This window comes from Gobio gobio, assembly GCF_949357685.1.
Source record: "Gobio gobio genome assembly, chromosome: 11".
NCBI classification, from domain to species: domain Eukaryota; kingdom Metazoa; phylum Chordata; class Actinopteri; order Cypriniformes; family Gobionidae; genus Gobio; species Gobio gobio.
Window position 1 is genome coordinate 17,687,388 of NC_137104.1, and position 14,854 is coordinate 17,702,241.

At 36.7% G+C, this 14,854-nt stretch overlaps 2 protein-coding genes across 6 annotated transcripts in view; both read left to right on the plus strand.

The window, feature by feature from the left end:
* bzw2 (basic leucine zipper and W2 domains 2) overlaps window positions 1–3,196 on the plus strand; it is a 440,416-nt gene extending 437,220 nt beyond the window's left edge. For all 4 annotated transcript variants that reach the window (XM_079830053.1, XM_079830051.1, XM_079830050.1 and 1 more), the window contains 3 exons: window positions 2,371–2,509; window positions 2,595–2,717; window positions 2,810–3,196. In XM_079830053.1, coding sequence (XP_079686179.1) covers window positions 2,371–2,509; window positions 2,595–2,717; window positions 2,810–2,838 — 291 coding nt within the window. In that variant the 3' untranslated portion in view covers window positions 2,839–3,196. The remainder of the gene's footprint in view (window positions 1–2,370; window positions 2,510–2,594; window positions 2,718–2,809) is intronic.
* A 1,113-nt stretch (window positions 3,197–4,309) lies between these two features.
* rbbp4 (retinoblastoma binding protein 4) lies at window positions 4,310–14,832 on the plus strand. 2 transcript variants are annotated; one of them, XM_079830048.1, is made up of 12 exons: window positions 4,310–4,490; window positions 5,122–5,269; window positions 8,380–8,525; window positions 8,623–8,796; window positions 9,178–9,293; window positions 11,662–11,822; window positions 11,960–12,086; window positions 12,191–12,268; window positions 12,359–12,435; window positions 12,550–12,607; window positions 12,714–12,824; window positions 14,039–14,832. In XM_079830048.1, exons 1-12 carry the CDS (start codon window positions 4,475–4,477, stop codon window positions 14,099–14,101), a joined length of 1,275 nt encoding a protein of 424 aa, XP_079686174.1. In that variant the 5' UTR covers window positions 4,310–4,474; the 3' UTR covers window positions 14,102–14,832. The 2 variants fall into 2 exon arrangements, with proteins under 2 accessions (XP_079686174.1, XP_079686173.1); XM_079830047.1 differs by having other exon boundaries at window positions 12,341–12,435; window positions 14,039–14,692.
* The last annotated feature ends 22 nt before the right edge of the window (window positions 14,833–14,854 follow it).

Genomic DNA, 14,854 nt, shown 5'->3' on the forward strand with positions numbered 1-14,854 from the left:
GGAAATATTACCACTCCGCTCACATGCTCTGCATGAAATGGGTGGTATGAAAAAACTAACAGTGAACCATTGAAACGTTTGCTTATAACGCGGGGGCTCAGCACCAACACGTGAACAATAACAAAGCAAATTCAGCTTCCCTTTTATCAAAAAGATTTGACAAGACAAGACAACCAGCAAAAAATGTGCCATGCTTCGTCTCGTGGTGCCGTCTAATATTATATTCTTTGCAAACAGCGACAACTTCATTGCAGATATGACACACCGGCTTTGCATTCACAGAACTGGGTAGGATGAACGCATGGTTGTCTTTCCATTCTTCTTAGTATGCCCTATTTTCGCTGTCAACTTTTCTTTTTTAGACTCTTTGATAGTGCCATTTTTTTTCTCTCTCGCCAGCTAGCTTAAATATTAACATCACTCTGCACACGACGTAAAAGCGTACCTCAAGCAAACAAACCATTTAAAAAAAGCAGTTTAGTGCGTGAGGATGCCATGGAATAATTCTGAGTTTAAAAGTAGGCTACGTCAAATAATTATTACAATAAGTTAGGCTCCATTGTGTAACAAGCAAATTAAAATGATACACATTTATTATTCACAATATGGAATTTAAGTTAAGTTAATTTCTTAAACTTAAGTGGTGATCATTTCTTAAATTATACTTTGATTATGTTCTAGCCCACCATTCGGTGGCGAAAACATTTTTTGGCCCGATGGCAAACTTACTTGCCGACCCCTGCTCTGTCTTTTTAGTTATTGAATTAATTCTTACACCATAGGCCAGATTTACTAACAGCTTGCTCCAGCGCAAACTCTCTTTTGGCGTTAAAAAACTACTGTCAGGATTTACTAAAGACACACAGTGATAAATAAGCGCTGTAAAGGCATGGATAGAGTTATTTTTGCTGCTGACCTTATTGCATATGCATTTGTAGGAGTTTCCTTTTCAGGCGCAAAATTTATGAGAGGAGAGTATTTATTGCGCTCGTAAATTTACTGCCGTTTGCGCCATTATTTACCCCCCAAAAAAGCATGTCTTAAACCAGACGCTAACTGGTAGATTTTGCTGGTCATTATGGAAATGATCCGTCTGTGTCTGTTCAATAATTTGCACGCTGTCAGTAGATCACACACAGAACTGTCCACTCCCATTCGCGCTTTAATGGCGTTGCGCTCTTAAAGTGCCCTGTTTAGTAAATCTGTCTCTATGTCTGCACTTCATGTGAATGCTCACCACTTAATAGCTTCAGTTATAATCAATGAAGCTGTCTACACTGGAGTCTGTTGCAGCGGGTTATAGCATACAGTATCTTAAGTTGACAGATTTCAATTTTTAATACAGTGTAGCGCTACTCCGGCCACTTTGTAGGTCTCATTCACTTTAAACTGTGTGCATTATTCATATTTATATGCACAGGAGAACTTCTTACCAAAAAATCAGGATAATTATCAACACATGCATTTGCACAAGCACATGTATTAGTTCTTAACCTCGTTTTAAATGAGCAACTGCATGGCAAAAGTTAATGATTAACACAGCCAAACCATCTCTACATAATCATATTTTTTGCAAGTTGAGAATACATTTTAGAACAAAAGTTGATTTTATTGAATCATGATTTGTTTGTGAAAACATTTGTATGCAGATTTCACTCACAAATGTATGTGTACGCATACGTTTTCTATTCATTTTTATTGGTTAAACATTACATTTCGGACCACTACATCAAAGTCAGGTTGTGATTATTATTATTATTATTATTTATTGTGTAAAATTTGTCTAATATTTTAAAATAACCCTTGCAAAAAATAGTAAAAATTCAAGTCGACCAAATTAATTTTTATAGCACTTTTCATAATATACATTGTTTCAAAGCCGCTTAAAAGAAAAATATGATGTTAATGTTTATAATATCATTAACAGTAGTAATAATAATATGCTACAGTAATATAATATATTTTGCCCTACACAAGTATACTGTATATATGCATATAAAGCTGCTATATACACAACTTTATATAAAGAGATTGGTGATAATATAGTTATATTTTGTACTAAAAATGTATTTAAAAAAATCAAGCAATTGAGATTTATTATATAGTATGTAGCAAATCTATTTACTGCATGTAGACTACTTCATGTATGTGCAACTTATATATAGAGCGAGAGAGAGAGAGAGAGAGAGAGAGAGAGAGAGAGAGAGAGAGAGAGAGAGAGAGAGAGAGCGCTGTGGGATAATATAATATTACTATAGTATATTCTATTGTTTCAATTATGTTTAACATATGTTATATATAATATATGACCAACTTTTTATATAGAGCTGTGGGATAATATTACCATATTCATTATTGTTTCTCCTATAGCACTATGCACCTCTCCTGGCTGTGTTCAGTACTCAGGGCCAATCAGAGCTGGTCTTACTGCTCAAGATTCAGGAGTACTGCTATGACAACATCCACTTCATGAAATCATTCTCCAAAATAGTGGTGCTCTTCTACAAAGGTACCCATGTCCCACCTGATCAGTGATTCAATGATATATAATTGGCATGTGATATAAAATATGGCATCGGTTTCTCAATCCATAGCTGATGTCCTTAGCGAGGAGGCCATTTTGAAATGGTACAAAGACGCCCATGCTGCCAAAGGAAAAAGCGTATTTCTGGAGCAAATGAAGAAATTTGTGGAGTGGCTTCAGAATGCGGAGGAAGGTGAGGAATTCTATTATTATATTAGATCAAAATAACCCCTGCCATACAAAATGCAAATCTCAATCACATTATTTCTTAATTCTCTCCCACAGAGTCTGAGTCAGAGGGGGAAGAAGACTAATAATCTTGAGGATGCTGAAGATTTTATGGGTTTTACACTGTCAACTCTCTGTGACTAGCTTTTTAGTGCATATTTAGGCTCCATGTCATTACATTTGTGTTCAGAGAGAGAAAGTCACATACACTGCCCAATCCAGATTCCAGGGAAAAGCTTCTGAGCACTAGGAAAAGAGTGCAGGGAGCTACTTATAGACAGCCTTTAATAAACCACTTTATCATGGATTTTATATTAATACCGTTCAGGTACTGCACACGTTAGTTTTCCTGCAATGGATTTTCGTTTGAAAAGACACGTGTATATGTCGTATGGGACTGCTTTGAATCTTTTTATGAATAAAAGGTGTTTTATATGTACTCTATTTCAAGAATTTGCCTCTTAATTTGTCTGATTTCTCTTTGTCTCCTCATTTGTAAGTCGCTTTGGATAAAAACATCTGCCAAATGAATAAACGTGAATGTCTTTACAAACTTGCATACTGATTAGGACTTTATTCTTTACTCCCATAATTCCTGCTAATGATGTCAAGGACTTCACTGTCAGTCTCGCTCTCAAAATGATTAATTTGTATTCAATATTAACTTTGATTTTATAAGTCTTTACATGCATTAGAAATCTAAAATCAACTCACAGATTTTATTTGCCTTAAAATTAAGTGCTTTTTTATGTTTCTGAGTAATCATCAATAACTGGGTACATTTTCACACAAAATAAAATGTAAAGATATTTTTTTTTTTGTAAAGAAACTGAATCTAGTTTGAGGGCAAATAATATTTGAATTGCCTTAAAATTATTTATTTAAAAAAATTATAATAATAATGTTATGGGTAATCCTCAATATCTGGGTAAATTTCACTCAAAAAATCTAAAGCAATTTTGATAAATTTTGATAAAGAAACTGAAGCCAGTTTTAGGACAAATACGATTTTGACAATTTTTTTAGGCGAATAACCACATTTACCCTTAATAGTTTAATTATTGTAATTTGATGGGTTGTTTCACTTTAGTTTTTTTTCATATTATTGTATCATTCTCGATTGTTATTCTCATTGGAATATCAATATTATTAAATAGTAATATGCATACTGTAAAAAGTTAAAATTAGAGCAAACACTTGTATTTGTTATTATCATTAGTCTCAATACTATTACATAGTAATATACAAATACCGTACTGTAAAAACAATCATAGCAAATACCAGTCTACTGTATATTTTTGTATTATCAGTTTTTCTCAGTTGTTGTTATCATTAAAGTCTCAATACTGTTACATAATGATATACAAATACAGATTAATGAAATAAGAGCAAATGCTACTTTATTTTCTTTACGTTAATGAGAACTATGGCATATACTGTGTCATAGAAATGGCAAAATGCATTTTTTTTTTTTCATATTGTCGCGTGGTATCAACAGAGGGCAGTATAGTGGTTGTAGTGCGCTGTCACCCTCCTCTGCAGAAGAACCCGCTCTTCTTCTCCTCTCCGCTCATTGGTGGCGCGTGCTCTGCTCTGTCTGTCTGAGTTGGCGCGAACGTGCACGCCGGCGCGAGACAAAGAGCATCCTGCACTCCAGTGGAAACTACACCGGTATTTTGTTATCGGTTAAGTTTGCGACTGATAGCTGTCTGTCGAGTCGTTATGGCTGATAAAGAAGGTTAGTATGGTTTCGTGCATTCGGTGAACTCTCTTTTCGCCGCGACCGGTTAAATGAAACCGGTAGCGGCAGCTGAGGTGCTTGTTGGTGTGATTTCTGCGCAGGCCGAATCCCGCCATAACGATACAGTCTTTGCTACATCAGTACAGTTTACACCAGAGCTTATTAAGAGCACACATGACCTTATTCGGCACGAATTCATTCTTTTATGATGGGAATATGTTGGAAAGTAACCAAATAGCTTAATAGTTTAGGTAAATTAGCGCGGAATTAGCTCCGGCTAGTTTGTTTAGTTTTTAAGTTGAGGTATGTAAATTCATGTGATGCGTCGCTATTTTTATAGAAGTTTTTTGGGGGGCGTCTAACTAATACTATATGCAAAATATTGGGTTATTAATTGAAGTCGTTTTCCATTGAGTTTGTCTATAACTGTTGGACAATATTAATTGCATCTTCATTTTACAATGGTGATGCTAGTAGATTATACGTAAAGTCACTTGTCGCACAGCAATTAGGGTAAACATACAAACGACTTTATGACCTTACATATTCAAGCTGCTCTAAAAGTGTCGCTCTATTGAAGGCGTTTTGACAGATCTCATCTTGTTTTCCCGCCCCTCTTTTGTTACAGCTGCCTTTGATGACGCGGTGGAGGAGAGGGTGATAAATGAAGAATATAAAATATGGAAGAAAAACACTCCGTTTCTTTACGATCTGGTTATGACTCACGCGCTGGAGTGGCCCAGTCTTACTGCTCAATGGTTGCCAGATGTCACCAGGTAACACGTTCACACCTACTGTCATCAGCTTTATAATGGAGATGGAAGTAGTCACTATTTTAATAAGTTTGTTGATTATTTCTTAATTGGATGGGGGGTTAATCAAAAAAATTAAAGTCGTTCAAATGAAAATGAATTAATCAATTCACATTCTGCCCAATGTTGTCCTGCAAACAATGTGTAATGAATGCAAATGGAATGTATTTATGCAGGCTGTGCAATTCATTTTTAAATTGATTGCAACCATTTTAAAGTAAAAATCACTAAATTAAAAAATACAGACTAAATATTTTCTGGTAGGGGGAAAACGCATTCACTCATCTGAACATTCGATTTATTACACCATTACAATAGTCCTTTATGCTTACTGCTCTAAAATAACATTACTTGTTACATGTAGAGTTTTAAACTTGTATTTAGAATTATTGCACTCACTGATTGTCACGCGTGTGTAATGATCTGCTTTTTCGGAAGTTTAGCAGAGACTCGCTATGTCAGGGCAAGCCTTAATGCAAAATGGAAGTACTCGCATGGCTTTCTAGCATGTTTCATGACGTCAGTTTGACGGCTTGGGTAGATCATCTCCTCCAACTGTCATGTCAGCCTGCTGTGAGCTGAATGCAATGCCTACATTTCTAAGCCACGCCCTCTACTTTTCTCATTCAATATTCTGTTTGACTTGGAAAATACATCACAATACTTAACTTCTTAACCCGCACCGGTTCGTGGGCGGGGGGGTTGACGGAAGTGGGGGGGTGTGTACTTTTATTTACTTTTGTTTTATACAAAATATTCAATCAACTATCACAAACTATGCATCATTTGAAAGCTAAAACACTCAAGATTCATGTTCTGAACTTGTTTTTGCAATAAATACACCAGAGAGGAAAGGGTTAAATGAAACGCTAAAGGACCGTCCATGTAAACATTAGCATAATATTAGCGATACTCATCTTTCATCTCCTGTCGTTCAGATCAGATCGGACGAATCCAATAAACACCCGCATACATCTCTGTGTAAGAGTCCATTCTTCAAAATGCATCCCACTTTTTAATCCAAAACAACGAAAAAATAGGGAAAAAACTAAAAATCCTCCGTTGTTTGCAAGAGAGTTTTGAGTTAGCGTGATCAATCATGTCCATTTTCAATGAAATATCGATTCTATTCCGTGTCTGGCAAACTCCCCCTGCTAGAATAGCTTATCCCACGTGCAATGGTTCAACCCTCGTCTCTCTCCTTCAATCAGAGTCTCTTCTGGGATGCATCATATAGAGGAAGTGCCTTACAGGCTTGGTGAGCTGTCAATCATTGCGCCCATGGTTTTCGTTGGATAAAGGCACTCGGTGCCCAGCCAATGCCTTTCCAACAAAGGTTTGATTGATGGACTTAGTAACCAATCAAAAGGCATTATCTTGCGCAGTTTGCGTAAGTAGGCTTTGGTGAATACTGTTTGTGCGCTGGCTGCGCGTTCTCCATGGCGCAACTGCAGTGGAGCGCGCAGTCTCTCACTGACGCTTCCCATCAGCTAAATTAGTTTTTTACACTTTGTAATCTCTGTAAATAGTTGCTTTAGTTTTTCAGTAACTGTTTATCCATTATAATTAGTAGTATATTGCAGTTTATTGCAGATTTATTTGAATGAAAAACTACTCTTTACAATAGCAAATGTTCTGAAATAAATGGCCTTTTTGAAATGACGCCTAGACTTTTCTTGACATAAAAGCTCACAGAAGCTACATTACTGAGAGAATCATCCTCATATTTGAATCATGACATGATTAGACATTCAGTTTTATATTTAAGTTATTTTCAGGCTCTTAACATTAAATTATAATATTTTTTTCCCTAAGTGAAAACAAAAAACGTGAGTCACTTACATGTATATTTACATGTATATTACTCTGTTCCCATATTACTTTGAGTTATTATGACTCTTGGGTAGCAATATTTCAAGTGTCTAGTTTAAAATAAGACCAGGTTTATGAATATAGACCATAGGGTTTAAGAGCTGCAGACATTTTCATTTGTGTATATCGTTTTCAAAGAATTCCTAAAAAATGGGGCGCTTGTTAAGAGGTTAAAGGGATAGATCTCCCAAAACTGAAAATTGTTTAATTGTTTTGAAACAAAGCAGATAGAGCAACTATTGACTACCATAGTATTTTGTTTTCCTACTATGGTAGTCAATGGTTGCTCTATCTGCTTGGTTACAAACCTTCTTCAAAATATCTTCTGTTGTGTTCAGCAGAACAAAGAAACTCATACAGGTTTGGAACAACTTGAGGGTGAGTAAATGATTTTTGGGTGAACTATCCCTTTAAGTAAGATTAGTTGGAACTTCCGGTTCACACTTTATCATGCTTTTGTTTGAAGTGCTTAAAGGGATAGATCACCCAAAAATGAAAATTCTGTCATTTCTTCACCCTCAGGTTGTTCCAAACCTGTATACATGTCTTTGTGTTGAATGCAAAGGAAGATATTTTGAAGAAAGTGAGAAACTAAACAGATCTGGGGCACAATTGACTTGGAAGTCAAAGGTGTCCCAAAGCGGCCTGGTTACAAACTTTCTTCAAAATATCTTCCTTTGTGTTCAGTAGATCAAAGAAATGTATACAGGTTTGGAACAACTTGGAATGAAAATTGGAAAAATTTGGGGGGAACTATCCGTTTAATGACAAGTTCTCATGTTTAGGACATCTTAGGTCAAGCACTTTTCCTGCAGCAGCTCACACTGCATCCTCTGGTGTTTTCCAAATGTGTTTTGTCCATAGAAATGAATTCACTGCTGTGAAGTTACGTGTCTGGCTGATGTTTTCCATGTGCTGATTAATCAATAAAACTTGTTGATTATCATCATTATCTTTGATTATTTTGATATATTAATTAGTTGTCGCAGCCCTGCTTTGAAATATTCTCAATTGTTTGAGTAGGTGGGGGTACAAATTATCTTTTTAATGTGTTTAGTGGACTTTTTTTTTGTTATTATGATAATATTGATCTTTCTTGCAAAGCCCACTGTTTTAAGATTAGCAGATGATGAATATTGTGTGGTTTATACAGTTTTATAAAAGTCAGTGTAAATAACATTCATACTTGTCATGTTTCACAGACCTGAAGGGAAGGACTTTAGCGTTCACCGTCTGGTTCTCGGCACACATACCTCTGATGAGCAGAATCACCTGGTTATTGCCAGCGTCCAGCTGCCCAATGATGATGCCCAGTTTGATGCCTCACATTATGACAGTGAAAAAGGAGGTGAGTGGCTTAGTAATTTAAACTGAGTGCATAATCTCCGCCTATGTACTTACTTATCAAGTTTTTTCTTGATTATTTTTTTTTTCTCTGTTTACAGAATTTGGTGGTTTTGGCTCAGTGAGTGGCAAGATCGAGATTGAGATCAAGATTAATCATGAGGGAGAGGTGAACAGGGCTCGCTACATGCCACAGAACCCCTGCATCATTGCCACCAAGACTCCCACTAGTGATGTGCTGGTCTTTGACTACACCAAACATCCCTCCAAACCTGGTATGAGCTGGAAACATTTGGTTTAAACCTAGAAAAACAGTGCACAGTGTGACACAACTGCCAAAGACGTCCAACAGGGGCAATTATTTAAAGGGATTGGTTTGAAGACGCCATGCAAAATGCTAATTGTTTAACAGCTACAATATAGTAAAGCACTAAAAATACCAAAACTAAGATGTGAGCAATTCTTCATTTCCAACCACACAAATCAACTAGCTGTTGGACATCATTATGGCCCATGCCTATTTTGGGGAAAACGTGATAATGGAAGACTTAACTCGTACTCCTAATCTCCAATCTTCTTGTCGAGTCAGTTGTGTGAAGGTGTCGGATGTCAAATAGTTAATTTTTCTTCTCTAAATTTGTGTTTTCCTCCTGAAGACCCCTCTGGAGAGTGCACTCCTGACCTTCGTCTGAGGGGGCATCAGAAAGAAGGTTATGGTCTGTCCTGGAATCCCAACCTGAGTGGCTGTCTGTTGAGTGCGTCTGATGACCATGTAAGACATTTTATCACTACCATTGACTTAATTAAATGGTGACTTAAGCTGTATATTTGCAAACAGTTGAGGGTTCAGATATAACTCTGCTTTTAAGATATGTACCCTAAATTCAGCCAATGCTAAATTAAATCTAAAAACAAAGTGTATAATAAAATATATTTAAAGCAGCACTAGGTAGTTTTTGCTCTCGGGGTCCCCCTACAGTTGGGAAACAGTATTGTCCTCTACTACTGTCGTAAACAGTCATTCTACATCAGTGGATGCATCGCACATGCATTTATTGACATGACAACTATGATAGCCCTGAACACTGCAGGAGTTCACATGCAGGGGCCCGTTCTTCGTACCTCGCTAACTCAGTTAGCTGGATTTGATTGTTGACGATTTGACATGATCTCGGATTGTTTGGTTCTTCGAAGCTCATCCTGGACTTGCTGTCATAGTAACAGGTCCGTAAGCTTAAACCTGCTCATGAGCAGGCTTATTTCACGTAAACAAGATTAGATTGCATCTTGAGGTGATACTTAAAATCTGTCCAGCCACTGCTACTTTATTACAAGAGTTCATTAGTGAACCAGGGGGAATAATAATAATTTTAAATAATAATATAAAAATGTTATATTGTTTATGTATATGAGAATGTATATAATATTATAATGTTGTATATAATAATATAGACACAGCCACTTGATTGAGCGATTTATTTGTGATGGAATAATTACTTTATAATTTTATTGGAGATTTACACACATGTTGTACAGCTACTCTGAGCCGTGCATTAATTTAAGTGATGACAGATAGGCTATTATGGGAGTGGCTTGATGCAGCGCAAGAGATGCAGATCATTTGATCTTGACCCTTAAGAAACTTTAATACTGTCACGTTACAAATCTGCTCCAAATTGAATTAAAAATTAAATTACAACATTGAAATAAAAATGTAAAGGGTGTACAAATACAGTATAAAATCTGAATATAAATATAAATAATTGGTAATCATGTTAAAAAAAAAACATTTATCATGACATTTATCTATTATAACTTTTATGTTGGTTTGGCTGTTTCCTTATAAAGGTCCAGAAATTCGTGGGGTTTTTATCGTATAATTTGTCAAGTTTTTTGCCAGGTGGCTTTTTTAATTATATGATGTCATTACGTTGCTGTCTTGACGCCAGCCAATCACTGCATTGCTGATCGTGGTTTCGAGTATCGATGCATCTGCCCTCTTCAGGGAACACAAGAACGCGCAGTGATCTTAGATCATTTAATCCAGATATTTTAATCCAATCCGCAAATTCGTTTGAAGAACAAAATTAGCCTGAGATCAGTTATCACGATTAAAAGATCTGGGATCTGTCAAATCATCTCAGATGTAATAAGCAACGTACGAAGAACGGGCCCCAGGTGTTCTGCTTGCATCGCGTGTGAAATGTCTTCATCCCAGGTACAGTGGCATATGTTTCAGCATGTCATATGAATATCATTTCATGGGTTTTATTTTTTTCAAACACCAAATGATCGCGATGCTCACGTTTACAAGCCAGCGTCATTATAGTAGCCTAGTCTATTGGTTACCGTTTTACGGAATCTATATGATACTTCAATTCAATGTTTGAGTGGTAGGTAATAACCATATATCGTCAATATTATAATATCAAGCTACCCTAGATGAATCTGCAAATTTGAAAAAGCGATTTGCATTATAGCTTGAGGCAAGACAAATAAACCAATATCACAGACATGTTAGGTATCCTAAAATATGATTTTGTACGTCTTATGTATTTACTTGCAAGAATGTAGCCCCTCCTCCTTCAGCTCACGCCAACGAGCAAACGCTGGCCCAATGTTGATCCTCGTCCTGCCTTTAATCCCATCACTTTCTCGTTTCCTCTTTTTGCTTTCCTCTGACAAAAACCTTTGCTTTCTTATTTTTCTGTGCTGCTTCGGCCATGACTATAACATTCGGCAAACAAATGATAGTTTGGCTCGCACGTCCGAATTTAAGGAAGTAGGGGTGGTGGTGGAAGTGACGTATATGCCGTAAAGCAGTCGAATTTTGTCGTTTTTTTTTTTTCTCGGGTTACTACCCGAAACCCGAAGTTTAAAAGTACGATTAAAAATGATACAGACCCCGTCAGGCTATGGCAGACGTGTCATTCAACCTATTGTAAGTCGATGTATCATCACAAGAGGTTTGAAAATATATTATAAAGGTTGAAAAGTTACCTAGTGCTGCTTTAAGACTAAATTGAATTGTGTAAAATATTTTAGGTCATAAGGGTTTTGACAAACAAGAAAGGTTGGTAATCTGACAGAGGATCTTGCTTTGTGTGCATGTTCCTATGGGTTCTTCTGTTTCTCTGCAGACCATCTGTCTGTGGGACATCAGCACAGTGCCAAAGGAGGGGAAAATAGTAGACGCTAAGACTATTTTCACTGGTCACACTGCTGTAGTCGAGGATGTGTCCTGGCACCTGCTGCATGAGTCTCTCTTTGGGTCTGTTGCAGATGACCAGAAGCTTATGATGTAAGTACTTTGTCTTCCTGTTTGTTTCTGTAATCTCAATGTCTTTTAGCACAATGCAACTTTAAAAGGCTATGTAACTGTTCATTCTGTGGTTATTTAATGTGAGTAGTATTTTAATCTACTTCCTCTTCCTTTAGCTGGGACACGCGGTCCAATAACACGTCCAAACCCAGTCATGCGGTAGATGCCCACACTGCAGAGGTCAACTGTTTGTCCTTCAACCCATACAGCGAGTTCATTCTGGCCACCGGTTCTGCAGATAAAGTGAGAGCTACATTCAGCATTTGGTTCTCTTGCGCTTGTGAATACTCTTCAAATGCGCTTCTCTATTTAGACTTCCATGTTGTGCTTTTATTTGTCTCTCACAGACTGTTGCATTGTGGGATCTGAGAAACCTAAAGCTAAAACTTCACTCATTTGAGTCGCACAAAGATGAAATCTTCCAGGTAGCATCTCCCTCTTTGCCTTGATTTCAGATAGAATTGTTAAAGAAGTCAACTGAGTGTGATAACGTGAAGTCTGTAAATGTGTCACAGGTTCAGTGGTCACCCCATAATGAGACCATCCTGGCCTCCAGTGGAACAGACAGGAGACTCAATGTTTGGGATCTCAGGTAGATTCTCATTTTCCTTTTACTCAAGACTACCACTAAAAATCTGAACTACTTTATCATATGGGTCTTTTCACGCTGTTAATAAGAATTCCTTGTGGGTTTTTTTTCCTGCAGTAAAATCGGTGAGGAACAGTCACCAGAAGATGCAGAAGATGGACCTCCTGAGCTGCTGGTGAGTAGTAATGCTATTCGAGTGTGTGTGTGTGTATTTTTATAGTTATCATTATGCTGCTCTTTGAGGTCATGTTAGTCACATATTATTGATATCTTTTTTTTAGTTTATCCATGGAGGCCATACAGCCAAGATCTCCGACTTCTCCTGGAATCCAAATGAACCGTGGGTGATTTGCTCAGTGTCTGAGGACAACATCATGCAAGTCTGGCAGATGGTGAGGACACTACTAACTTTGAATTTTACATCAGCACCTCTGCAATCAACAAACAGTTCAGTCATGATTAGGGTTGGGTACCGAACTCTGTACTTTTAAGGGCACCGACCGATTTACGTCGGTACTACCGAGTACCGATTCGCATTAAATCAATCGGTACCAAATTTCCGTACCTGAGAACGCATATTGTGATATAGACTAGTGTCTGTGAATATTAAACCGCGAAAAGACTATTTAAATACGAATCATGCGTGTCTCTGCGAATGAATGCGTAGACACACGGTTTACAGTCTATGGGTTTACCTCACTCAGAATCGCGTGTGACGATCCCCTGTTTCCATCTCTGCCTCTCATATGAGGACATGAACGCACGAACGTCATCTCCAGAGCCACTGAGTCACTTCATGAGCATTTTACCGTTTCATTTGAGAAAAACGACCGGCGTCATATCATAAACACACAGAAACTCAAATTCACTGCAACCCGTCAAAATAAAAGTTTGGTTAACTTGAGAAATAAATTACTGTTGTACAGTAGAATTTAGATACGCCTCAATGTAATAATAATAATTACTAACACTAATGTAATAATAATAAATTATCAACTTTATTTTTAAAGTTTTTTTTAATAAATTACAATTTTTCTTCATGTTTTAATTTTAACCATATAAAGCTCAGCTGTGCAGCACTTTGTTTGACAAAAAAGTTAAATTCAATTAAAAGATAAATTCAATTAATGTTTTGTCTTCATTTGATTACCAGAAAATACATAACACATAATTTGTGGGTAATCTTTTCATAGAAATGAAATTAAAAAGAAAAAATTATAATATGGATGTTTTTATGAATTAAATTAAATACCTAGTAGCCTACTATTTACTAGTAAATATTACAGTAATCAAACATCACAGACAATGGCAGCTCTGGCATAATGTCAATAACACTTTTATAAATGACTTACAGGTTTTTTACAGTTATTTATGTAAACATCCCCAAAAGTACAGAAAAAAGGTACTGTTGGGTACCGATACCGGTTAAAATGTGAACGGTACCCAACTCTAGTCATGATACAGCCTTTTTTTCCCTCTGACAAAGTGTATGCCACCTCTTAATGTGGATATTATAGAAAGAGTTGCTTGTGTGATTTTAAGCACAACCTTTCTATTTTTGTGTTGTAGTTCAGTTATTTATGTGTATTTCTTTTTATTTATTTAGGCTGAGAACATCTACAATGATGAGGACCCAGAGGGGGCAGCAGACACTGAGGTTCAGGGATAAAACAGCTCTTTACACCACCCCACTCTCAGCATAAGACAAGACTCTTCTAAAAAACTGTCTACACACAAGCGAAGCGAAATGAAGAACTCCCCTAAGTAATGGAAAAGGAATAATTGACACTTTCCCCTCCAGGCATTTTCTACGATGTTAATAGAGTATTTTTCTAAGAAAAATGTCAGCTGATCATTGGTCAATATCAGAATGTGAGACAAATGACCCATCTCATCCTTTCCCGCCAGTGTCTCGTGGATTTCCTTGCAGTTTAAGTATACTTAAAGTATTACTTAACATCAGAAAAGTGTATACAGGTGTGTAGTAAATTGTGGCCAGAGTGCAGTGGTACAACGGTGATGTTCTGTAGATTATTTTTTAACTTGTCCTACAAATTCTTTTTCCATTTAAGCATCCATTTAATTACATGGCTAGATGTATTGATAACTTAAGCTCTGTACCCTTTACTTTGAGCTTCATGTATCGGTCAGGTGGTGTTAATGTCTTTTAATATTGTGACTTTTCAGTGTCTCTTTCCTGTGTCCATACCTTTGTACAGAACATTATGAATAAACTGTTTTTGTTGATACAATTTATTTTAAATGTTGGTGCATAGCTTTTGCAAGATTTGCTGTTTTAAATACAAGAGGCATTTTGGATGAGAGAATTCCACTTGCACTAGGATGGTTGTTTATTGCAGCATAAAATCATTTTGACTGGCCCACGTGTGCTAGCCGATCAAAAAATTGTTGTGGACTGCCT

What these genes read in the sequence shown, in the direction of transcription:
- rbbp4 (XM_079830047.1), top strand. An exon ending in TGAGTGCGTCTGATGACCAT is followed by an intron (nt 9,294 to 11,661) that starts GTAAGACATTTT and finishes GTTTCTCTGCAG; the next exon opens with ACCATCTGTCTGTGGGACAT. An exon ending in CCACCGGTTCTGCAGATAAA is followed by an intron (nt 12,087 to 12,190) that starts GTGAGAGCTACA and finishes TGTCTCTCACAG; the next exon opens with ACTGTTGCATTGTGGGATCT.